Source organism: Bidens hawaiensis, unplaced genomic scaffold, assembly GCF_021521415.1.
Source record: "Bidens hawaiensis isolate Kalapana, Puna unplaced genomic scaffold, B.hawaiensis_p1.1 tig00007413_1, whole genome shotgun sequence".
Taxonomy (NCBI): Eukaryota; Viridiplantae; Streptophyta; class Magnoliopsida; order Asterales; family Asteraceae; genus Bidens; species Bidens hawaiensis.
Window position 1 is genome coordinate 989,894 of NW_027491517.1, and position 27,346 is coordinate 1,017,239.

A 27,346-nucleotide genomic window follows, 5' to 3' on the forward strand; every position below is an offset into this window, starting at 1 on the left:
AAGAGGAAGAGGAATCCATGTGCGATTATGATGGCAAGGAGGAAGGCGTACAGCTTTAATGCCTTTTCTTCATTCTTATATAATAATAATTCTCTTTTTTTTTTTTGAACGGCCATCTAAAGTAACGCCGGTAACTTGTATGTGGCCTCCATTAGCTAAAGGTAGCCCGAGCCGGCCACTAGTCCGGACGAACGGAGTCCCTAGCGATACACCTGTTGAGGGATTCACCGGATAAAACCCGACCCCCAAGCCCGCCAAATGATACGACAGAGAGGAGCCGGTAAAACCGGATGAGATCAACGATCAAACCTAAGTCAGAGTTTCTCTCTCTCCATATATATCTTGTATCTATATATACATCCTTGTGGAAGGAACGTGAGTGAGTGACTTCAAGGAGTGAATTAAAAGTCATATATACATAACTTTTTTCATTTTACTATTTTTTTAACCAAGTAGAGATGCACAAATAAGGTTTTGCTAATCCCAATTCCGGTATAGAATCGGGTTTGGGTACGAATGGGTATTTAAAAATCAAGTATTGGTAATATCTGGGTCGTACCTTCTTATAGCTTATAACTTATATTATAGCTTATAATGTGTTTGGGAAATTTATATTTTGTGAGTGTATAAGTCGTAAGTTACAAGTTTATAACTTATTACTTTATTTAAGTCATGAGAAGGTAAAATAAAGAATTCCAAACACCCTTTAGGTTTTTTAAGGGGCTGCACTGTGGCGGATTCAGGAAATTTTCTCACATGGGTCGAAAATTTTTTTTATCTGTACATAATTAACCATCGCTATATAAAAAATATTTTGGTCCGGTTCGACCATCGGGTCGGGTCGAATTGCTTCGGTCATACATATAGAAAAAAATGATAATCAAACAAAGAAATATATAACCAAAAAAAAGTACGAGAAAGTTTATCATAAATGCATAATTATTGAACAATATATCTAGCTTTGTTATATACGGACTTTCATTTTCTGAAATCTAACCAAAACATCATCTAGTTTGACATTTATAAGCAGGTTGTTTTTAATGAAATAAATAAAATCATCGTTTAAACTCTCATCACCCATATGATTACGCAAATTGGACTTCACGTACTCCATCGCCGAAAAGCAAATTTCAACGCATATGGCTGCAATGAATAATAATGATATGAGAGGTAACTTCAATTAACGAATAAACAATACACCAATGCAAATGAAGTAAGTGAGCAAAATAATGTATAGTCGAAACACTTTTTTAGATCAAAACACTTAATCCATTAAATTTACCTGACCTATTACTTCCGCCATCATACTTCTTTTATTTAATTAGATTAAATGTATATTAAGTTGGGAGTTTGAGACTTGTGTTTAAAAATTGAGTATATATTAATTGAGCATTTGAGCTTAAACTTGTATTTTAACTATTTCCTACTAAACTCAAATTTAGTTGGTACATAATTTATATACATTTATATAATTAAAGCTGTAAATATGTCAAAAAAAATTATTGGGGTCCGTCTCAAATTTCATAAGATTATTCTCGAAATCCCAACAGGGCATTGTGCCGTCCTCGAAATCACACAGGGGTCGGGGTCAAAATTATACAGGTGTAAGGCCCCGAACCCGGTAGCCCTACTTTAACGTCGGATTTACTCATAAACACAGTTCTTACAAATCAGAGTTCATTAAAACTTTCGCGGAATATAAAAACTTTCATGAAACGTTACAGCAATCCAAAACTTGCCTTAATTAAACATTCTTGTCTTTCAAAATAAACTTCAATTACATTAAAACATCTTGAGTCTTCAGATGCCAGTCTCCTATTCGCCCACCATGTGCCCGCTCAAGCTAGCTGTCTCAATCTACTCACCTGCGTGCATACTAAAAGTCAGCTACGCTGACTGAGTTCTAGTTAATCGGACGCCATACAATACATACATATCCGAAGATACATATCCATACTTAACCAGTTACCCTTCTGTTCTTCATACATACTTACTACCATACATACATACATATCTACAATCACTAACCTCAGTCTACCGAGAGTACGTTCATAGTCCGCCGTCTATACCTGTACTCAAGGTCGTGAACACGTAAAAGGTCCGCAGTCCTTACCTATGTTCACCATTCATGGTACGTGCAAGGTCCGCGGTCCTTCACTATACCATCCTACATCCACAACACGTACAAGGTCCACAGTCATTCCCTATGTTGCAACCTAATTCATAGCACGTACGAGGTCCGCAGTCCTCCCCTATGCTACCACAGCACGTATAAGGTCCACAGTCCTTTCCTATGCTGATGCCTATCTATAATACGTATAAGGTCCGCAGTCCTTAACTACGTTGTCGTCTATTATCTGTAACACGTATAAGGCCCACCGTCCCTATATACGTTTACATCTATCATCTACATTACGTATAAGGCCCGCAGTCCTTAACTACGCCATCACCAGCCGAGTCTATGTCCGACAGAAGCTAGAGGGATTTGCCATCCTAACTTACTATGTCGAACGTAGAACTCACATACCATTCGTGTACCTGTATACACATACTTCACATATACAATAATTACATTATAGCATAAGAACACTCTAGGCGTTCTTTACATCCTTCATTTAACAACCATACCCCTTGTCGATACGTGCAATATCCGAAGATCGTTCACGCCCCGACAAGTATTCATTTGTAATATTCATACATCTTCGATATATAATATTCGTACCTTTATTTTTAACCTGACAGTACGCACAATATCCGAAGATCGTTCGCGTACCGACAAGCAATCATTCATATCCATCACATATATCACATATGGCATACACTTATCACTTAGGATAAATGTATTAACAACACATCGAGTATGCACACAGCCCCGAAAACATAACAAGGAATGGGGCTAGAAACTCACCTGAACTCTGCTTCTTCCTCCGATAGTTGTAAATCCCTTCTTTAACTGAGCTCGGCTGACTGTATAAGTTACACGTATCAATACTCGCCTGATTTAATCTGGTGGCCTAGTATTAGCTTACTTTTACTTATCGTTTTTAATCTATTTTCTAATCGAACTTGACTTTAGGCGAAGTTGTCATCAGGCGAACTTAGCTTTAGGCGAAGTTGTCATCAGGCGAACTTAGCTTTAGGCGAAGTTGTCATCAGGCGAACTTAGCTTTAGGCGAAGTTGTCATCAGGCGAACTTAGCTTTGCAGGCGAAGTTCATCAGGCGAACTTAGCTTGCAGGCGAAGTTGTCGGCTGCAGCTACTGTTCGTTCTTAAATCCTTCGTTTCTTAACCAAATAACTCGATTTAGGTATCCACGGAATCGTCTGACCAGCGCCTACAAACCCCAACCATCAAATCGACCTAATATCGATGTTTAAAGGGTGCGATTTAGGCATATAGGTTACGGGTTCTTTTATCAATCAATTAACCCCTCAAATCATAACCATTTTCAGTAAGTTTAGCTTTGTTGGATTCGTTTTTACCATACAAACACTGATCTATCATTTCTATACTAATCCAAACCTAAACGAACAAGTTCTCGATATAAACGTACCGTAAATGAGTCGAACTACGAACACGAGCTGGTCTTGTTGCTTTGGTTCGTCACGACGATCTAGCACCAACAAGCTCGGGTCCTCGCATTTGGATCTTGGTTCGGGTTGTGTGTGTATTTTGGGGTGTGTAGAGATTAGGATGGATAAATGGATGGAATGGAAAGGATTGGGGTTTAAGGGGGTATTTATACTCCCTCAAGCCCATGGACCGAAGGCCCATATTTCCTTTTGGTCCATATCCAATCCCATCTAATTATCCTACTAAGTCTTCATATTATGCTATTATTATTATCGTTCCACTAACTCGTTTATTTCACCCGACAAAATAATACATTAAATATTACTTTAGAATTTTCGGGATGTTACAAGTCTTCCCTCCTTAAAGAGGTTTCGTCCTCGAAACCTAGCTTATTTCTTGTAAAAGGAATACCTTTTTCTTTATAATCGCACACTTTATTGAATCACCTTTGCTTTCTGAGTTATCCTTCTTACTCCCGACTTTGCAGCCATCGAGTGGTAGTCATTTGTTTTAGCTATTTAAGGTAGCTTGTCCATGAGACCCTCGATGTACCAAGACTCATCTCATCCTTCCAAGGGCTTCGATTAGTACTTTTAACACTATTGTCTAAAACAACATTTCATCATAACATAATAATCATTCATAACCAAACTCAATATATTACACGTCACTGATAAACATAAGTTTTAAACCTTAACACAAAACAAGTTCTTAAGCAAATGTAATTTAATAAAACCATTGCATGAGCAATTATTCTTTCATCAAGTGTTCCTCTCTGCAGTTTCCCCAAGTCTTTATCCTTTCGCACCTCCCGCCCCTGATTCCTTGCAATCCCTAGCCATGTGGTCAGCTTTTCCGCATTTGAAGCACTTTGGACGATCAGGGCATTCTCGGGAGTAATGCCCACTCTTTCCACACCGATAGCACCTGTCTGTCACAGTCCTGCATTCTCCCCGGTGCACTTGCCCACACGTCTTACATGCATCCTTGTTCCCAACCTTGGCCTTCCTCTCATCAGTTGTTGTCACCATCTCGCCAGACCGCTTAGCAGAGGTAGCCCATTTCTTCTCCTTATTTTCCTCCACCACCACATCGTCCTCAGCCAGGTCAGCATAAACCACTTCTGCAAGTTCAACAGCAGAGTCAAAAGTAGCAGGTTTATTTGCCCTGACTAACATGCGGACTTTTTGTGGCAATCCCCTCACATAACATTTGATTCTCTGGACCTCAGTGTCAACCATATCAGGCACCAACCTAGATAGTCGGTTGAATTCGGTAGTATACTCACGATGCGTCATCATACCGGCCTTTAAATTCAGGAACTTCATCTCCGTCCTTTCAACCTCGGCATCTGCACAAAACTTCTTCATCACCAACTCTTTCAGATCGTCCCATCTCAACGCCTTGATCTCATCCCTAGTCTTTCTCTGCTCCACACTTTCCCACCAATACATAGCTTCTTCCTCAAATGACTGAGTAGCATAACCCACAGCCTGGTCGGGACGGCATTCGCTAATGCGGATAATCTTGTCCATAGTGGTTATCCATTGGAGAGTAGCGATTGCGTCTCCCAAACCAGTCAGCTTCGGCGGGTCGCATCCTTTGAAGGACTTGTAGTTACACCCACCTCGACCTCTCTTTTCATCACCAACCTCGACAGATCCAGCTTCACTCGAGTCACCCTTCCCTCCCTCACCATCCTTCCTACCATTCTCTCCTGATCCTTCAGCAATTCTTCCAGCAGATCCTTCGGGATTCCCAGTCTTCATGGCAGTTGCCACAGCTTGGGCAATGGCAGCTAGAATAGCAGGGTCAAGTTGATGTCCTTCGTTGTTGCTCGAGTTTCCTCCAGCTGCGCCTCCTTCGTCTCCGGTGTTGGAAGCTTCTTCTACCGAGGGTTGCCGGACAAGACGAGGCCTGCCACGACGTCCAGTGCGACCTCCAGTTCCAACAATTTCTCCAGCTCCAGCCATTAGTATTCTAAAAGGGAAAACACAAACGTCATCACTCTAGGAATTATTTAGCACATGATTTGTAAAGTAAGTAGTTAATGACGTTGATCAAGTGTAATTAACTATTTGCGTTACTCCTCAGGTTCTACATACTTCCCTTCATGATTTCACTTGTACTTGTTTATACTCTTAAACAGTTAATCAGTTAAGATCAATTAATCCTATCCCTAACCTGCACTCATTCTTCATTTAGCAAATAAGCCAACATTAACATACACCATTTACCATACACTTTACCTTTACTGAGCTTGCTTGAGTGACACATGGCTATCTTGAACTGGCATCTTCTTTCTTTCTCATTTTAAATCTCATTCTCTGTTCGAGTCTAAGCATGTAGGATGCTTAAATCTCTCGAACTTATGCTCTGATACCAACTTGTAAGGCCCCGAACCCGGTAGCCCTACTTTAACGTCGGATTTACTCATAAACACAGTTCTTACAAATCAGAGTTCATTAAAACTTTCGCGGAATATAAAAACTTTCATGAAACGTTACAACAATCCAAAACTTGCCTTAATTAAACATTCTTGTCTTTCAAAATAAACTTCAATTACATTAAAACATCTTGAGTCTTCAGATGCCAGTCTCTTATTCGCCCACCATGTGCCCGCTCAAGCTAGCTGTCTCAATCTACTCACCTGCGTGCATACTAAAAGTCAGCTACGCTGACTGAGTTCTAGTTAATCGGACGCCATACAATACATACACATACATACATATCCGAAGATACATATCCATACTTAACCAGTTACCCTTTTGTTCTTCATACATACTTACTACCATACATACATACATATCTACAATCACTAACCTCAGTCTACCGAGAGTACGTTCATAGTCCGCCATCTATACCTGTACTCAAGGTCGTGAACACGTAAAAGGTCCGCAGTCCTTACCTATGTTCACCATTCATGGTACGTGCAAGGTCCGCGGTCCTTCACTATACCATCCTACATCCACAACACGTACAAGGTCCACAGTCATTCCCTATGTTGCAACCTAATTCATAGCACGTACGAGGTCCGCAGTCCTCCCCTATGCTACCACAGCACGTATAAGTTCCACAGTCCTTTCCTATGCTGATGCCTATCTATAATACGTATAAGGTCCGCAGTCCTTAACTACGTTGTCGTCTATTATCTGTAACACGTATAAGGCCCACCGTCCCTATATACGTTTACATCTATCATCTACATTACGTATAAGGCCCGCAGTCCTTAACTACGCCATCACCAGCCGAGTCTATGTCCGACAGAAGCTAGAGGGATTTGCCATCCTAACTTACTATGTCGAACGTAGAACTCACATACCATTCGTGTACCTGTATACACATACTTCACATATACAATAATTACATTATAGCATAAGAACACTCTAGGCGTTCTTTACATCCTTCATTTAACAACCATACCCCTTGTCGATACGTGCAATATCCGAAGATCGTTCACGCCCCGACAAGTATTCATTTGTAATATTCATACATCTTCGATATATAATATTCGTACCTTTATTTTTAACCTGACAGTACGCACAATATCCGAAGATCGTTCGCGTACCGACAAGCAATCATTCATATCCATCACATATATCACATATGGCATACACTTATCACTTAGGATAAATGTATTAACAACACATCGAGTATGCACACAGCCCCGAAAACATAACAAGGAATGGGGCTAGAAACTCACCTGAACTCTGCTTCTTCCTCCGATAGTTGTAAATCCCTTCTTTAACTGAGCTCGGCTGACTGTATAAGTTACACGTATCAATACTCGCCTGATTTAATCTGGTGGCCTAGTATTAGCTTACTTTTACTTATCGTTTTTAATCTATTTTCTAATCGAACTTGACTTTAGGCGAAGTTAAACCTTAGGCGAACTTGGCTTTAGGCGAAGTTGTCATCAGGCGAACTTAGCTTTATGCGAAGTTGTCATCAGGCGAACTTAGCTTTAGGCGAAGTTGTCATCAGGCGAACTTAGCTTTAGGCGAAGTTGTCATCAGGCGAACTTAGCTTTGCAGGCGAAGTTCATCAGGCGAACTTAGCTTTGCAGGCGAAGTTCATCAGGCGAACTTAGCTTGCAGGCGAAGTTGTCGGCTGCAGCTACTGTTCGTTCTTAAATCCTTCGTTTATTAACCAAATAACTCGATTTAGGTATCCACGGAATCGTCTGACCAGCGCCTACAAACCCCAACCATCAAATCGACCTAACATCGATGTTTAAAGGGTGCGATTTAGGCATATAGGTTACGGGTTCTTTTATCAATCAATTAACCCCTCAAATCATAACCATTTTCAGTAAGTTTAGCTTTGTTGGATTCGTTTTTACCATACAAACACAGATCTATCATTTCTATACTAATCCAAACCTAAACGAACAAGTTCTCGATATAAACGTACCGTAAATGAGTCGAACTACGAACACGAGCTGGTCTTGTTGCTTTGGTTCGTCACGACGATCTAGCACCAACAAGCTCGGGTCCTCGCCTTTGGATCTTGATTCGGGTTGTGTGTGTATTTTGGGGTGTGTAGAGATTAGGATGGATAAATGGATGGAATGGAAAGGATTGGGGTTTAAGGGGGTATTTATACTCCCTCAAGCCCATGGACCGAAGGCCCATATTTCCTTTTGGTCCATATCCAATCTCATCTAATTATTCTACTAAGTCTTCATATTATGCTATTATTATTATCGTTCCACTAACTCGTTTATTTCACCCGACAAAATAATACATTAAATATTACTTTAGAATTTTCGGGATGTTACAACAGGGGTCGGTCGGGATTTTAACACATATATACTAGTAAAAAAAATTCACATGGGACGGAGGACCCCCCACCTCAAAGTGTGGCTACGCCAATGCGCATCGATTGGATAGGAGAACTCAGGGCCGGCTCCGGGAAGGCGAAATTTTTTTTGTGCCTTAAGTAAAAGAAACATTTTGTTGGGTTTAAACAATTTAATTATAAATGTACTTACTTGCTTATGATTGGAGTTGTGTAAAAAAATTTTGTACAAAAATAAACTTAAAAATGTGATTAAGACTAAAACCAACAATCTTTTAGTTAGATGTCATACTCCTTTGCCACTAGACCAAGCTAGTGGTTATGTAATTGTGTTGAAACATTGATTATACATATTTTTTTTCATTAAAATACATGTAATTTAATAATAATAATAATAATAATAATAATAATAATTAGGTCTAGTGGGTGTCGGGCATGTGGCTGTCGACTATCTTGCCATACCCTGCGGCCGGCTCTGGGAGAACTAAGACTTCTTTATAAGGAGGTGGATGCATATTACTATCATAACGCGTTTTGAGCGCTTAATGGTAGTGGATGATAGTAGAATTTAACAGAAAATTGTGCTAGCTGAAAGTAGTATCAGGATTGGTAAACTCTTAGGAAGTTTTCACTTGGACAGCCAAAAGCAAATCCGCGAGGCAATGGTGGTACGTCCCGGCCAAAGCAGACAATATTATTCGGGTATAGATTGGGTTTTTAAGGGGTTGCACTTTTTTAGGTATTTTTTTTGTAGTTTTCATATATTTTTCGTGTATAGATCGGGTATTGGAAAAACCGGGTTTCGGATATGACTCGCCTAAGAATACTACCATCAAGGAGGAAGCCACCGCTATAGAAAAACTCTCTTAAGTCAGGTTTCGAACTTAAGATCTTAAACCTTAGTCATCACCCTTATATTGTCATTAGGTTATAAGGTCAATAGCAACCTTTTATTTTAATAGATTTAATTTTCTTTTTAAAGATACCTTTTATTTAAATAGTAAGTTATAAAATATAAGATAGAATGAAAGAAATACGACCAAGGTGTTTGATACTGAAAGAACTTGTATTTTATGAAAATTGAGTATGAGATGGTAGTTTTGGTTAGTAATATATGTAAGAAAAAAAAGTTGGTTGTCACAATTTAGCATAACTAGCGTTTTGGGTCTGGGTCTTGAGGTTACTCACTTACATATCATACATGTGTTATTACTAAATTCTTATGGTAATAAATATTATAATTTTTATGAATGATGAATAATTTTATAAATATGCCAACCTTTTGATTTGTATGAATTTTTTTAATAGAAAAAAAAGTTTCTCTACAAAATGTATGTTATTAGAGTTACAGTTTAGAAAATATGAGACCAGAGGCGGATCCATAAATTTTTGTTACGATGGGCACATAATGAACCGGGTAAAAGTATAGGTTGGGTCATAGAGAACATGATCGGCCAACCATTCTGAAAGCCCATAGCAAAATGAACTTTCAGGTATTTACTACACCTTCTTTTTGTTTTTGAACAACGTTTGAAACTACCCACAATACCTTATTGAGTCTTCTTGAGATGAGATGTAAATCATCTCATCCTAATTTTAACACGTCATATATGACTTACCCAAAAACACCATCAAGAGAAAACCCACCACTATAAAAAAACTCCTCTTGAATTAAGTTTCAAACTTAAAATTGTAAGATTCCAAGCTTTAACAACCATTACAATTATCAAAGGACCAGGAGACCAACTGCATTTTATTGCATCTAATAATTCCTTTCTTATTGAACTAATTACTTATTAGTATTACTTTTACTAGTGTTTAGTATTTACTACTCTATAGAAAGGTAAATGTAATAACAATTTTAAGTCTAATAAATAAAGTACTATATTCTATGATAATATTAATATTAATATGATCTATAAAATAATAAAATAACAAAAGAAAACGTAAATAGAACATAAGAATAGGCATTTAGGACAATAAGTAAATAATATAATACAGAGTAATATAACTTACAATTGACTTGGTCTTTATTCTTTGTTATAAAAAAATTGTCAGTACACTTTTAAGTAGACAAGAAATATAATATAATAAAGTCTTCTTCCTCAAACAAACAACTTTCACATTCCATCAAAAAAAAAAATTATCTTCTCGCTTCACTTATCTTTTCTTTTACACTCTCTTCTTCTATCTTAAGGTAACATACGGTGAACATTGACTGATTCTTGACTTATAATACACTAATGCGTACCTACAAGCATGGCACTCCGGCAGACGGAACGGTGGGCACCGGCCCACCCTAGTCAAGCCCTAGATCCGCCCCTAATGAGACTATAGAAAGAAGTATGATGAAGGTCGTTTAGTGAAAGATGTTATATTATATGAAAATTGAGTTAGAGAGTATACTTTCGGTTAGTATAGTAATTAATATATGTAAGGGAAAAAGAAAGTTGTCTATCACGATTTAATATAAGAGATTACTCACTTGCATATCATGTGTCTATTATTAAAGTCTTATGATCGATTATATATTATAACTTCTATGAATAATGTGTTTTTAATAAATTGAATATCGTTTAGGATTAAGTAATTGTTTATGAACATGCAATAATAATAATAATTCAATAAATCAAGAACAAGAAATGTGTTGGTTGACAAAAATCAATTAAAGTATATATTGTTAAGATTTTGGTCAGCTGACTAGGTAACTAATGTTAGGACATTCAAAAAACCAAAACAATGATATAATCTAATATTAAAATACAAAGTTACAAACCAATGTATTGAGTCAAAATCTTGTATTAGTGTATGTAAAGAGTCCCTTGAAACTTATTCCATCCGAAAACAAGGAATGGTTTAATGTAGTATCAAGTACAATAGAAGATATTAAATAAGTGAACCTCAATGATGTATAAACCTAAGCAACCTTGGAAATTTAGGATGCCTTTAAAATGACTTAAATGAGTGATGGTAATGTGACACTTCCAATAAATTGACCAGAAATGTATGTTTTATATAAGTAGGAATACGTTTATAAATCCAACCTAACTTTTTTTTCCAAAAAAAAAGGATAAGGACACCATCATATTTATTTTCAAAATTTTTTAGGATACTCACATACTCCAATAAACAAACTTATTGCCATTCCTATACCCTCATGATCAAAACAGGCCAAAAAATGATACAAAATTGGGGGGAAAAAAAAGTGACTGATTTGGTTCGGTTTGAATGATACGATCGGTTTCAACAATTTACAAACACCCTTACAACATAAATTGATGAAGCCAAATGCAACATCTAACAAACAACAAACATACTTAGTACACAAAATGTTAAAATAATTATGACCAACGCCCATATTAGGAATACAAGGGCATGGCATGAATTTCACACTACAGTCTACATATCATCCAGGTTCACCGGGCCTTAAAAGACGGGCAGATCGAGAACAATGGATGATGATTTGATAGGTTATTTTGCTCATCTAAGACAGACAACAGGGTCAGTATTTGATGAACTCTTCACTAGATGCTTGTACTACTATGTACAAACACATTTTTTGTTTTGCTAACTGTCGTTAGGTTAAGCATGGGAAAACCATTACTTCATTAATGATCTTCATTCCCAGCAGACGCCATTTCTTCTTGTCCTGAAGTTTCACCTAGTCGTTCCTATAAAGACGAGGAGGGGGTGGCAGTGGTGGGGTGGCTAAATAATATTACAGTAATAAATATTTTTCTAACGAAATGCTTTAGGAGATTATATGCCTTAAAAACACATGATTTGTGTATTACCTTAAGTGATGCATTTTGAGCAAGAAGTTGCTCATACTCACTCCTAAGGCGACCTACTTCAGCTCTGAGAGAAGAGTTTTCATCCTTCAAAACTTCAGCTCGTTGGGCCAGCTCATCACATTCCGCCTGGCCCCACATACAGATATAATAATATTCAAATTATATAAGAAGCGGGAATGAAAAATGATCATAGCAGATAACTTATCAAATACTTTGAAAGTACCCCCAAAGTGTATATTATAGAGAATATGTCACCAGTCGCCTAATTACTATTTTCATCATTGTTCCATTGAAATTGGTCAAACTTTTTCCAAGTATAAAAAACACTCAAGTTTCAACTTTCAATATTGTTTCATAATTAGTTAGTTAAGCTAAGTTACCTTTAGTGACTTTTTAAGTTTCATCTAAAGTAAAAGCTAATATTGCAAAAAAAAGGTCTCCAAATACTTACCAAGTTTGATAATTGTTCCGCTCATGTTACTCCGTTTTAAGCAATTATGAATATTTTAACAATGAGACAGCATTGAAACTTCAGTTGTTTTTACAATTGAAAAAAAAGGTCACCAAATAGTTACCAACTTTCATAACTGTTTCAATTATGTCACTCAGTTTTAAACTTCTAATATCTTTTTGAAACTAAAAAAAAGGAAGCTTACCGACTTTAGTAAAAATTATTGAAAACCGATTATTATTTAATGATTTTCTCCCTATTGTAGATACACAAAGCCTCTTAAATTATTTTATTAATAATTAATAAATTAGATTCTTACTGAAAGAATATGACTTTGCAGCATACTGGACAATGGACACACTAATTATTCATAAAATCATTTATACAATATACGTTTTGGACAAATAGGCTTTCTGGACCGTGCCAAAATATCCACTTTGAACCGGCAACCCGCCCATTTGTCATCTTTGGAGAACAATTTCGTTTTTTATTAAAAAAATAAAGTATTTACCTGCTTGCGCAGTCTGGATCTACGAGCAGATTCCCTATTGGATTGCTTCCTTCTCTGTCGTTTTAGCTCCCTTTCATCCTGAAATAAAGCATCAAAGTATAAGAAAAAGAAAAAGCCATCAAAGTGTTTTTCCTTGTGTTTCCTAAATAGTTACATAATCTATTAAATGCATACAGGTGCCATATAAGGAACTTGAGAATTTGTTTCCCACACTCCAATATAGGAGCCCAATTTGAATTTCGGAGTCGGTAATAATAAATTGGACACCACAATGAACAATCTTGGAACTATTAAAAGTTTTTGATGCCAAAAATGCAACCAAACATTTAATCCCTCCTTCCCAAATAAAATCAGAGAGCAAATAAGCTCTTATATGCAATTCACCACAAATCATAATTTTAATTCATAAACTGGGCATTCACTTTTCATCAAAAAATCCAACAAATATACCTTTTAGATATAAAAAAAACACAGCTACAAGTCAACAAACAGGATGTACATTGCTTAACAGATGGAAAAAGTGAAAGATAAAAGGGTCCTTTGACAGACGGGAAAATTACACTGGATTGTGGTAAGCATTAAACTGTTATTTGGTTTCAATTCAGTGTTCAATTGTGTAGAAATAAAATATTAAGACTTTTACTAGAAAGAATAAAAAAAGTGCACCTGTAGCCAGAGTTGTGACTGCATGTTATCCCTTGATCCAGCAGTAACTATTCCTGCTGCTGCAACTGGAGCAGCAGTTATATTCCCATGCATCGCAGGAACATGGGACGGATTTGTACCGTTCCAATATTCCATACCTATATTTAAGTTAGTGGCGGGACCAGGCATTGTTTGGTTGACCACAGAAACAGGTCCATTTGGTGCTCCATTTGCAGAGTTTCCATTTTCACATGTGGCTAATAATATCATTGTAAAAATAGCCGCTTCAATAACACGAAGCACAAAAACAATAAACAGCCTATTAGACACTCATAGAAACCAAACCTTCAATAGAATCTTGCCTTGATCCTGACTTCATTTGTGAATCCTGCAAATACTCAAAGTCAAGTTAATCTTACTAAACATTGAAAAAAAAAGAGTAACATCAAACAGGTAACTAAAATAATAAACAATACTCACATTTTCAGAATTTCCTTCACTTCCTTCACTTGAACCTTCACTTCCATTCTCAGCACTGATAATCCAAAATCAAAATTAAAGACATGTAATTTTTTTTAACGGAAAAGACATGTTAAAATTCAATAATTCAATAATTATACCTTTTTGGATAAGCTCCATTAGCAGATGCACCTGCTTTGTTTGGTACATTATTCTTGCCAGTAATCATATTTAAACTGCCCAAGCTTCCTTTTGACCTCTTAATTGGAAGTTTTTCTTTCCCATCCGGTGATTTGCCATCAACCTCCACATTTCCAGGAGTATTACTATTACCCTACCCAACATTCACATTTTATATTATAAATATATTAAGCTATACACTCCAGAAATCCATAAATTATACTAACTCAGTCAACTCACAGAAGCTTCAGCAACACCATTTGGAGAAGGCATTGCATATGGACTGAATGGATATGATCCCTGGTTAAATATGAAACAAATTTTAAAATTTATTTTTCTAGATAGTAAAGAAGTTAGAAAATAGCACATTTAAATTAATAAGAAAAATACCGGGGGCATAGATGGATGAGCATAAATGCCACCAGGAGGATACATGGCAACATATGGATGAGGAGGAGTACCATAAGGTGGCATAATAGGCTGGAAGTGCACATAGATATCAGAAAAATGGACAATATATCCATTGTAAAATGAAGTGGATATATGATACTAAATAACATCATGTGACCAACATATTCAAGATTTATGAAATTGAGAATTGACATCACATCATATGGTCAGATAGCAATCGTCATTACCAACTTCAAGGAGCTAAATACGTAACCTAACCTTGTCAACCAGTTCAAAGATATAAGCTGCAGATCTATACATAATAATACCTGAACCCCCCACATGTAGGGGTGAGCTTGAGGGCTTGATGCCATAAACCCATGTGGAGGCATATGAGGATAAGGCTGTTCAAGATGGACATACAACATAGGATTAGCAAAACATCTCAAATCTTAAAGAGGACCAATTTGAGAAAGTTCAAATGTTTTTGAGACGGAACCTGAAATCCAGTCCAATCTGGATTGACTGTGCCCTTGGCAGCACCAGAAGTCTGCTCCTGAATAAAGTAGTTATATAAAACAAAAATATAAATACATGCCATTAAAGCTCTAACAACTGACTGCAGACAAAAGAGAAAGAAATTAACTTGAGAATTTGATGTCTTTGACTCCTTTGGTTTGTCTTTTTCCTCCTTGGAGGATTTATCCTTTTCGCTGCTTCCCATTACTCAAACGAGTAAAACTTGAAGTATCCTACAACCATCCTGTTAATGGATTTGAAAACACATGCATTAGTAGATTTTATATATAAAAAAAAGTTAAACATAAAGGTCTTGCAATTGAAATAACTCTACAAGCTACAAATTCTTCTTCATAAACAGTATTTAAAGATTATTTTGCACATATGAATTGGTGTTCTCAAAACATACCATAGAGACTCCTATACAGTAACAACGCTATAAACAACCTAAACCATAAATTTGGAGATTTTCAAAAATTCACATAACCTAAACATGATCTAACAAATTGACCATACCATTCATCAAATATGAAGATTATTTTGCATAACTGAATTGGTGTTCTCAAAATATACCTCAGAGACTTATATACAGCAAGACACTATAAACTTCCTAATAGGGGTGAGCAACAACCGAACCATTAACCGAAACCAACCCGACAAAACCGAAACGAAATTTACAAAAAAATCAGTGTTTTTTTTGGTACCCTCGGTTAACTGAAACTAACCGAACCATTCATATTTTCATATAATTCTAGCTTTTATGCCTTCATTTCATATATTTTAGTATTTACGCCTTCATTTCATGTATTTCAAAGTATAAAATTTAGCCCAAGTTTGGTTTTGGTTATTAATCTAACCTAACCGAAAGCGGATAAACCGAAAGCGGATAAATTAACCGAATAACCGAACCGATTAACCAACCACCAACCGGTTAACAAAATAGATTAACCAATGACTTCGGTTTCGGTTGACGCTAATAACCGAACCATGCAACACCCCTACTTCCAAAATCACAAAAATTGGGGATTTTCACAAATTCACATAGCCTAAACACGATACAACAAATTAAGCCTACAATTCATCTAAATTGAAGATAACAACACACCACACAAACATAACTAATTCAAATTAAGGAAAAACTAACTTTTACCAATAATATCGAGTACAAATTTTAAAAAATTATAATTAATCAAATAAGCTAATTGAAACTGCAGTGAGGTTAGGTTAACATAAACATTAAACGCAATTATGAAGAACAAGCTTCAGATGTGATAACCTACCGAAAATCATCTCGAACCGATCAATCAAACGGTTGCGATTGCAATAATAATAATAATAATAATAATAATAATAATAATAATAATAATAATAACCTAGATCAAGCTCAAAAAGCCTAACTAAAGGATTTGTGGATAGATCACATTCAAATTGGTTATGTTGATTCAGAAAGTTGATTCACGAGCGAGGTTGATTCAAACTGATTGAAGGTGATGGTGACTGATAGAAAGCTGATTCATCAATTGCTGCTTTCAACGGTAGATTTGTGCTGACGTGTGCGCCTTCCGTGGAGGGTAGGTGTAGGGTAAAGCTAACCAATTGTTTAATCATTATTTGACCCGACGTGAACCGAACCGAACCGAACCGAAAAGTAAAACGTTCATATTGAAAAAACCGATTCACGTAAAAAGAATTTTGGACTCACGGGAAAAGAAGCCTTTATTAAAACTTAAAAGAAGACTAGCAAGCAGCTACACACACATAAGTATACATTAAATCTTCAATCACACCTAATATGATATGCTTCTAGATACAAAAGTATTCAAAATAAGAGCATACATCATTCCTCTCATTCTAGACCCATCATTTTCCGGTGCTCTTAAAGAAATTATATTTTATGTTACTTTTAGTTCAATGCATATGCGTAAATGGTAAACAATAATGTGTTTTTGATACATGTGTGTGTGCATTTTAAACAACAAATGGATTTTTATTATGCACATTTTGAATCTCTTCAGACATTGCATGTTCTAGCTCTTACATCATAACTAAACTGCTACTAATGTAATTAATCCAGAGGAAAAGAATAACATGTAGAAATAACTTGTGTTACTTTTTTTAATGCTTCAATGCATACAAGTGACTACTTTATTGAAGTCAAAAATTGGCCATTCTTAACAAACATTAACTCATTAACCTTAGTGAATGCAATCAATTCAATACTATTGACTCAACTTTATTTATACCCTTTGAAACAATTTCGCCTCCATGAGTCTATTCTAGCTCGCGTGCTTGGGTGTTGGTAAATTGCCTCTAGATACAATTATAAATCGTGCGTACTGCTGATCAACTCTACACACAGAGGTGATAACCGTGATGAACTAGAGTGTTGCCAATTAGAACAAGCATCATATAAAAATGTCAACCCGAAGGGCCATGACTGATTTCTAGTTTGAACGAGACATCCTTTACTCCTTTAGCAAGCGATCACATTGGTCCGGGTTCTTTTTCATGAACCATTGCACCTTTTTGCATGGTCTTTTTCAAACCAGCCAACCAACAGTGAAGCCAAACCATCTCGCCTTTACATAAAGGTGGCTCTCAAATGGCTGGCAGTGTATACGTATTTTCCTATATTAGATAAAGCAATTTTAACTGGTGGTCGTATGTGCGTTGCAGAGCAAAAACCCTGTTTTGAATCGACCCATTCTGACTTGTGACATGAACCTGCCCGACTAACATTTCCTTGTAAGTTTGTATCAAATATCAGCTTTTGTAACTTGATGAGAATGATATTAAGACCAAAATACTATAGAAAGCATCTGGTTGAAATAGTTTTGAGGTAGCTAGACACCTCATACATCTTTCTCTATTAGTTTTAAACAAAAATATAGTCTAGAATTTACATTACTACACTAATGCTTTCCTTATAATCATCCTCTTAACGGGTTATACTCTCTACCTTTTATCTGGACGGTGTTTCTGACGGTTGGCTATTCAACGCAGAGTTTGATGGATTTGATGTTAAGGTACCATTTTCTTGTGGTGCTGACCCGCCCCACTTTGGATCTGCATCAGCTGGCTCGATAACATGAACCGACCCGTCACTCATTCCGAGAGCAAATTGATTAGCATCAGATGGATGTGCTGCAATCACCATGGGATATGCAGTGCTGTTGCTGCTGTCAAAACAAAACAAAACAAATCACATGCTTAGATGTGGCATTTCAACCTGTTTGATTAAGATTTCTATTGCAAAATAATATTTTCCATACCTGGATATTGATGATGAAATGTAGGCAGAAGGTGCTATTCGACATCAAAGCCTTAAATTATCAGCATCAAAACTCCAACCGCGCCATCAGAAAATCCAGTAAATAATAGCAAGCCGTCACATGAGTATATTGCACTTGAAATAGGAGCAGAAAGAGATTCTCTTGGAGACCACTAAAAGAGGATAAATTCTAAGTGATATATTGTCGGACTATTATAAAAAAAAGCATCAAATGACGACTAAATGTACCAGTTTTAAGCATTCCAGTTGGTGGTCATAAATAGCAATTTGACTTTCATGTACAACGAGGATATGTCGTTGATCATTATGGAATTGAACTTTAGTTTCTCCAACCAATGAGGATGGATGGCCAGGTGGCGATTGTATGCTTCTTGATTTCTTCTTCTCCCATCCATTAATGTTCCAGATACATAGCTGTAATTCAGTCAAAACATACAGGTTTGGTAAGAACAAACAACATGAATTTAATGTTCTTTTTATCAGCATAACTTTTACGATTTTACTACCACTTACCTGAGCATCAGCTCCCGATGAAACCAGTGAGTTTAAAGTCTGAAAAGGCAAGCCCTGTAATTTGTTTCTGGTGACCTTTGAGCTTGGCTTTGACCTAAAATAAAACAATTTTGACCATTAATCAGCATTTTGAAAGCTTAGTTAAGTGATGAACACATAACAAGTTATGTTAAAAAGCAAAAAACAGTTACCTCATCAACCCTAACATTGTATATTTGTATTGTAGAATCTTCCATTCCAATGGCAACAATATTATTGTCCTGAGGATGGAAAGCCAAGTAGGTGGCAGCAGGCGGTGGAGGCATGAAGGTTGTCATGACCTGAAGTTTGACCAGATCAGTTCAACTATTGTTGGTATTTCAAAATTGCATGATGAAATAAAATGAAATAAATATTTCAGTTTTTAGATACCTTGAAAGTCATCATGTTGAACAAGGAGATTTTCCCACCAGAGGCAGACATGACATATGAATCATTCTTTGACAAAGCAATGCATGCTGCTGACTCTTCAGCAGGTTTACTCTCGTTTACATCATTAGACATGGGGGGCCCCATTTTTAGGTTGCCATAATTGTGGAACAATCAATGCAGATGACTGAACATGTACAAAGACCAATCAGAATTCAACAATAAAGATGTGTCATTCTAAAATGTTAAAACGGACCCACTAACCTTCCCAGATGGATTCCAATCATTTCGCTGCCATTTCCATAGTTTATGAATGGCACTAGAAGCAAGTGCAAGTAAAGAAAGACCAGAATTTGTATAGATAAGGCGCAAAATCTGAAGATTATAATTAATATAGATTAACTCATACCGCTCAAAAAAATTTTAGACTAACTAATAATATTGATAAAAAGCAAAACAAATTATCAAGGTAAAAAGCCAAACAAACTAACACACCTTGCTGGAAGCCACTGGATCAGGCAACCTTAGGGCTTTAAGGTGAGCAGAATCAACTATTTCAGGGAGCTTCCAGCTTTTAGTGTTCTCAGCATCATCTGTGATTCTAGGTTTAATATCCACAAGTTTACTGCTTTCTGCATTAGCATTAGCCTGCAATTGTACACAATATACATAAGAAAAAAAGTTGACCATAGATAAAAACATGGTAAATGGTGAAAGGACTTTAACTTACAAGATTGGTGATAGATAATGGCGTTTGCATTCTTTCACGTTCTGTAGCAGATGGCATAGATGAAGAGGCGTTAGGGATGGGACCTAATGAGCCAGGGATTGCAGGCTGCAGAGGAAGTTTGAAGAGAGTAATTAGATAATTCCATGATTTAAAGAGAATAAAAATCAGTCAAATGAGGTCAAACAAATTACTTTTACTGTATCAGAAAATCGAGACCCTTCATAAGCTTGATTTTGTACCGTTCGTGCTAGCATTCGCTGCCCATCATTATTTGCCAATACTCTAATTCCATTGTCACTTGTGGTGACTGCCAGTAATGACCCTTCCTTGTTAAACCGCAACCTAGGCCTTGCCTAATACAAATGAACATTAGTATAATTATTAGTCTTTTGATTAATGAAATTAAAATATTTTTGTATGCCATGCTTACATGTAATCTCTCATCTGCATCAGTAACAGTCAGAACATTAACATCATTCATGTCCCAAAATTTTATTTGAAACTCATCTCCAGCAGCTAAGACACGGTTTCTAGTTGTGTCAAACTGAACAACCCCCATGGCCTGCTTTCCAAAACCAGAATATTCCCTCTTGATTCTTCACTCTCGTTCCACTCAACCAAGTGGGCGTCTCCTTCTTTGCTTGTTCCACAGGAAAACAGTCTGAAACAATAGTACATTTAAGAGTTAAGAACTAACACTTGCCTCTTACATATTATTTTTCAAAAAAAAAGTATATTTTATAATTTATATTATCAGTATGTGAGCATGACCTGGTTCCATCAGCACTATATGCCATTGTCGTGCACCAATGGCCAGGGGCATCATAATCTACTCTAGGTCCCAAACAATCATAAAGCCATGCCTTGATTTTCCCATCAATTGATGTTGAAAATATAAACTGCAGATGATTCCATGTAAATATCACAGGTCACCTAATATTTTAGAATAAGGACACAAAACGATGCCTGCCTGTATTGTTTCTTTAAAGTGAGGGCAGACAGAATATACAGGAGCCTCATGACCTTCAAATGTGTACTGCCTGCGTCCTGCTACAGTGTCCCATACCTATGACAAAAGATGCAGCAATGGTTATACAAATGATTCAGGAATTTTTGTTTTTTAATGACAGCTGTACCTTAATTGTCTTGTCATCGCCACAAGTGACAATGCACAGTTGCTTATTAGGATGAGCAAAAGCAATATCATTTACACGACCAACATGGGCATCTATCTGTAATGTGCAAGATCCATCATAAACTCAAGTATCAATGCTTTTAAGAAAGAAATGAAAAATAAAAAGACAGAAGGGTTTACTTCCAAATGCTGCCTTAACTCCCCTGACGGGTTGTATGTATATATCTGAACAATGTGCTTAGAGAAGGCAACACCTATGACAAAAAATAAAAAATAAAAAATAAAAACGGAGGAAGTGGAACCCAAAAAAGATGATCACAAAGTATCTACTAAGTTTTGTGACATAATTTAGACTTTTCATTATACCAAGTATTGCTCCATCTGGTCCCCATATGCACCGATTAACAGCTATCGCTGCATCTTTCACCAAAGTTGTCTGGACATGAAGTTAATTATAATTATAGTAAGGACGCTATACATAAGAGGCATGCATTATGAGCACAAATTAAAAACTTAAAAGTGTGTCAATATGAAAAGAAACTTTACCTGAAAAGCCATAGAACAAGCAGATAAATCCCAAACCTTGAAGGGTTTATGTACGATCCTTTCTCGACTTCCAACCTCCCAAATGCTTACGTCACCAACATTTGTTCCGAGTGCAGGACATTTTTCACAAATGTAAAATTAAATTAAGGTCATCATCATCATCATCATCGTACTCAGTATATCCCACCAATAGCAATGCTATGGTAGGGTCTGAGGAGGGTAAGATGTAGACAGCCTTACCTCTATCCCTATGGGATAGAGAGGCTGCTTCCGGTGAGACCCCCGGCTCGATAGTAGTTTTGCATCAAGCCTTGGACATAAGGCACATAGCACTCAAACCGGCTGATCGGTGCATGTGCCCTTGTCTTTCGGCTATCAACGCCACCACATGATGCCTGATTAACCTTCCGCCACTTTTAACGTTATTTTCACGAGATTAGTAAAATAACATTAAAATTAGTGCAATTTTACTTTTGCCCACCCGAGGGTTCACACATATATACATTATATGCGCGCACCGCAAGCAGGGCGTTTAAAATTAAATTAAGGTATTGCAAAGAATTTAATCCAATGAATTGGAGATTAACCTAAAAGAATAGTTTGTTGTTGAGGATGGAAGTCCATGGACACGACATTGGAACCCTGGTTAAGGGTCCGAACCACAGTTTTCGGAAGATCGTCCGGCGAATATAGAATGGGAAGGTGAGTTGAACCAGAAAACGACAGCTGTGTTGACGTATCAGAGCATGTTAGTATGAAACAACAATAACCTAAAAGCAATGAAAATCAAACAATAAGAGCATTGCATACCTCATCAGATGGGCCCACACGCATACGTTTCATTAAGTGCTCTGAATCAGCCATTTGGTATTCCAATCCAGGACCACCTGGAGGTGTTCGTGGATGCTTTAGAAATGCAGCTACACATAAGAGCAAAACATCAATTAAAGCCCAATAATGTTTTTAACAAAATTTGCACATGAAATGACAAAATGTGAAACACCAACCTGCTACTGGAGGCTGCACAAGGCCAGGAGGTCCAGCTGCAACAGGACCATGAGGCATGGAAGGATTAGCAGTCGCCATCCACCCAGCAATGGCACCAGCAGAAGGAGAAACAACAGGTTGAAATGGCTGTACAGAATAAAATTTTCAAATATACTGTAATACTGTGTATAATTATATTTAAATAACGACAAAAGTATTCAATTACACTTACGCCATGTGCTCCAATAGGAGGAAATACACCAGCTTTAGGAACAGGTCCAGCAAGGGAACTGTTGGTAGGGGGAGGACCGCGACCTCCATTGTTAGAATTACAAGTATGATCAATAAAAAGAGTTTTAATATCAGGATTGGGACGGGGATTCTTGCAAAGTTGATGCTGCCAATTAAGACTGCAAAATATAATCAGATCCCATTAAAATTTGTAAATTCTACTAATAATTAATTAATTAAGAATGTTAGAATGCAAGGTTGGTTTCAAGACCTCTGATTTATCAATGTTCTCAGTCGTGAAGCTTTAAAAGCCGGAAAAGCAAGCTTCTCTCTAAACAAAGGGTTTGCTTCTATAAGCTTTTTCAGCTCAACTAACATAATGCTTCGAGCTGATTTGGTATCCCCATACTTTGAAAGCTGCTCATTCTGCCTAATTACAAATAAGGAAAATAATAAGGTCACCTTCTAAGTTGTAACATACTATGATAAGTACAGATAGTCATAAAAGTACCTAAAATTGTCAAGTGTTAGTAGCTGTGTGATTTCCTTGAAGAGATCTTCATTGAAAGTAGAAAAGACCTTCAAATCCTTACTTAGAATTTCAACAGCTTTTGCTCGGTCATTCCTGATATCAGCAACTTAAATATCAATAAACAGACTTGTGTAGAAAATTAAGTAGGCAAGGATGTATAAGCTAAGTTATATAACTATACTATTTGACTTGCCTATCAAGGGCTTCCAAGTACTTTTGTTTCCTTATTTCAAAGAAAATCTTCATTGAGTAACGATTGTCTTCAACTTTTGTGAAACCATATAGATATCGTTCAACTTCATCCCACTCACCAGCTTGAACTTGATCCTCAAAATATTTCATATTGAAGAAAAAAGCAGATTCTTGTTCCAACCTGAACATATGTAGTTCACATGAGAAAATGAGTACCGTATACTATCAATCAGGCAGTTATACTTTCAGATTACAATGCTATTTGAGAAGTGTTATCTCAGAAAACTTTTCTAAATCCATGGTATTAAAAACGCATGCTCCAAATATTATTAAAAAAATACACTCACTTGTGAACGGTTTCTTTGAATTTCTCCTCATCAAGAAATTGCAAAATTAGGAAAACTAGTTCCCGGCTTAAGGATGACATGGCTCCTCCAGCAGGTACCCCCAACCACTCCAGCGCAAAATTCAGTTATGAACACAAAAATTTATAAATAAGGAATAAATTCCAAAAGATCCAACACCCTATAATCTAGAATCAATAAGAGCAGTGTCTTCAAAATTCAGTACACCATTTCTGCAACAAATGCATTCAATCAATATCTGCAAATCATATCAGCAGAATGTACAACCTCACAATAGCTGAATAACACTAGTTACTTCCCCTGTTTACTCAATTTCTCAAAAACTTAGCTGCAATATTATTACAACAAAACATCACATAAACAGACTCTAGCTACTAAATTAAAACCTTACAATTTCCAAAATAAGCCAATTGAGCACAAAATGACCTAATGTCCTCCACGTATAATAATCATACACATCCTTATCATCTAACAGCCTAATTCAACTTCAGAGACTCCTACTTCACAACACAAATTTCATAATTACGAACAATAACAAAAGCTTTAACAGCGCACCTTAACAATTAAAATCATCTCAAATTCACAACTTTCACGACGTATAGATAAACTTCATATAAATCTAACCTACACTGAATAACACTAATTACTTCCCCTGTTTACTCAATTTCGCAAAAACTAATCTACAATATCAAATAAACAAACTCTAGTTACAAAATTAAAGCCTAACAACTTCCAAAAAAAGCATCATTAACCACAAAAATGACCTAACGTCCTCTAATTATAACAACCGTACACATCCGTATCATCTAATAACCTACTTCACAACAGAAATTTCATAAAACAACCGCATTAACATCGCACCTTCACAATCAAAATCACCTCGAATTCACAACAAATTTCACGATCTTTAGACGCGCTTCATATAGATCAAACTTACACTGAATAACACTAATTACTTCCTCTCTCAAAAACTTAACTACAAAATCACAACAACCAAACTTCACATAAGCAGACTCTAATTAAAAATCAAAACCTAACAACTTCCAAAATAAGCATCATTAAACACAAAATGACCTAACGTCCTCTAACCATAACAACCGTACACTAATTTCACAATTACGAACAATAACAACAGCATTAACAACACAACTACACGATCAAAATCACCTCAAATTCACAACAAACTTCACAATTTATAGACGCCCTTCATACAGATCGAACCTACACACAAACAGACTGGCTACATAATTATAACCTCACAACTACCAAAATAAGCACGATTAACCACAAAATGACCTAACGTCTTCTAATTATAGTATCGTAAAACAATATCATAACTACGAACACTGACAACCGCATTAACAACGCACTTTCACAACCAAAATCACCTCAAATTCACAACAAACCTCACAATATATAGACACACTTCATACAGATCGAGCCTACACAAAAACAGACTCTAACTACATAATTATAACCATAAAACTTCCAAAATAAGCATCATTAACCGCAAAATGACCTTACGTCCTCTAATCATAACATCCTTACACAAATATCATAACTACAAACACTAACAATCGCATTAACAACGCACCTTCACAATCAAAATCATCTCAACTTCATACAGATCGAGCCTACACACAAACAGACTCTAACTACATAATTATAACCAAAAAACTTCCAAAATAAGCACAAAATGACCTAATGTCCTCTAATTACAACATCCGTACACAAATATCATAACTACAAACACTAACTACCACACTAACAACGCACCTACACAATCAAAATCACCTCAACTTCATACAGATCGAACCTACACACAAATACAGATTCAAAACACCGCATCAAAACAGAACAAATTATTCATCGAAAACTTACAAGACGAGTCACGAGCGTCAAAGTTAGGGTTTCAAATTTCAACAGCAACTTATGCACTGCAGAAACAGTAACACGTCTTGCTTTCTGCTCACTCTTTTTCCTTTTCTCTCTCTCTCTCTCTCTATATATACACACATACATGTATATATAAATAACTGTTTCTTTCTCTCTCTTCCTTTTATATAGGTGATGAGTTCCGTGTAATTCTCTCTCCTCTACCGCCACCGCTTGTGTCTTGATGGAGTGGGGTTTGGTAAAGTGACGGGTGGTGACTAATTGGGGAGTGTACGTGGAGGGTTGTGATTGGTGGTGACGGAATAATGGTGACATGCGGATAAAGGAGAGAGAGAGCATGGTATCTTTTGGCACTTTGTTGGCTTTTTATTTTTTTTTGCTTTTGTTTTGGACTTTTTTGTGTTTGTTAAACTCGTAATCGGTGAGAATCGGTAATAGTTCTGCAGGTGGTGTTGTTTGTTTTGGTGATTACAAGACTATTATTATTTGAAATGATTTTATGTTATTTTTCATATAATATTGTATGTTATATATATGGATGTTAGTTGTTACATAGGAAAAGTAATTATACGAGAATTTACGGGGTTCGGTTTAAACTGACAGACATGTACATAGACTGCAACTAGACAATAGTGAAGCTTGGATGTAGACACTGAGATGGCCGGACTCAATACGTACAAAAAATATTCATAAATCGAAGTGGCGTGGTTCTAAATTTTCGAAATGAAAAATGATAAATTTACACTGCATATAAATGTTTCGAACGAAAACGAATAAATTTACACCATTGAGCAAAAAACGGGGGTGGTCGAAGACATCCCGGGTCACAATTCAAGCTTCGCCCTTGCAATTAGGATATATTATTATTGTTTTGTGACGAGAGAATTACAAATACAAAATCTGTATATATATAGAGATTAGAGACTAACTAGAGTTACAAACTTAGTCAACAAAAAAAAACATAAACGGACCCTAATAAAAGTTATAGAGTCGGTCTATAAGACTATGTGTAGTGGAGGGCTACAAAATAGGAGAATTTTCAACACGTGGCGCCATGTCTGCTAATGAGCGATTTACAATTTAGAGGCGTAGTGGTGTTTTCGCCCGTTGTCGCCCCCTTTCTAATTTTTTATTATTATTTTCATAACACATCCGGACAACAAATCTATATCCCCCCCCACACACACGCCACTACCA

General features: G+C 36.5%; 1 protein-coding gene and 1 pseudogene across 3 annotated transcripts; both read right to left on the bottom strand.

Annotated features, from left to right (window-relative positions):
* Positions 1–11,539: 11,539 nt before the first annotated feature.
* LOC143635257 (bZIP transcription factor 68-like) lies at positions 11,540–16,914 on the bottom strand. 2 transcript variants are annotated; one of them, XM_077103137.1, is made up of 13 exons: positions 16,744–16,914; positions 15,450–15,566; positions 15,303–15,359; positions 15,133–15,207; positions 14,804–14,893; positions 14,654–14,713; positions 14,395–14,567; positions 14,255–14,309; positions 14,120–14,162; positions 13,796–14,031; positions 13,130–13,207; positions 12,168–12,293; positions 11,540–12,044 (listed from the first exon to the last, which is right to left on the bottom strand). In XM_077103137.1, exons 2-13 carry the CDS (start codon positions 15,525–15,527, stop codon positions 11,982–11,984), a joined length of 1,134 nt encoding a protein of 377 aa, XP_076959252.1. In that variant the 5' UTR covers positions 15,528–15,566; positions 16,744–16,914; the 3' UTR covers positions 11,540–11,981. The 2 variants fall into 2 exon arrangements, with proteins under 2 accessions (XP_076959252.1, XP_076959251.1); XM_077103136.1 differs by having other exon boundaries at positions 16,603–16,914.
* Positions 16,915–17,172: 258 nt separating this feature from the next.
* Positions 17,173–26,508, bottom strand: LOC143635259 (protein TOPLESS-RELATED PROTEIN 2-like; annotated as a pseudogene). Its single transcript, XR_013154019.1, has 26 exons — positions 26,135–26,508; positions 24,236–24,465; positions 23,890–24,069; positions 23,676–23,789; positions 23,436–23,594; positions 23,166–23,343; positions 22,954–23,080; positions 22,757–22,866; positions 22,534–22,672; positions 21,947–22,056; positions 21,767–21,836; positions 21,581–21,654; positions 21,402–21,497; positions 21,236–21,331; positions 21,037–21,164; positions 20,696–20,926; positions 20,457–20,618; positions 20,266–20,370; positions 20,031–20,183; positions 19,800–19,910; positions 19,539–19,722; positions 19,319–19,447; positions 19,128–19,221; positions 18,843–19,028; positions 18,595–18,766; positions 17,173–18,501 (listed from the first exon to the last, which is right to left on the bottom strand). The product of XR_013154019.1 is annotated as a protein TOPLESS-RELATED PROTEIN 2-like (transcript).
* Between the last annotated feature and the right edge of the window lie 838 nt (positions 26,509–27,346).

What these genes read in the sequence shown, in the direction of transcription:
- LOC143635257 (XM_077103137.1), bottom strand. Translation starts at nt 15,527, where the DNA reads ATGGGAAGCAGCGAAAAGGATAAATCCTCCAAGGAGGAAAAAGACAAA. An exon ending in AATGGAGCTTATCCAAAAAG is followed by an intron (nt 14,310 to 14,394) that starts GTATAATTATTG and finishes TTGGATTATCAG; the next exon opens with TGCTGAGAATGGAAGTGAAG. An exon ending in AGTCACAACTCTGGCTACAG is followed by an intron (nt 13,208 to 13,795) that starts GTGCACTTTTTT and finishes GCTTTATTTCAG; the next exon opens with GATGAAAGGGAGCTAAAACG.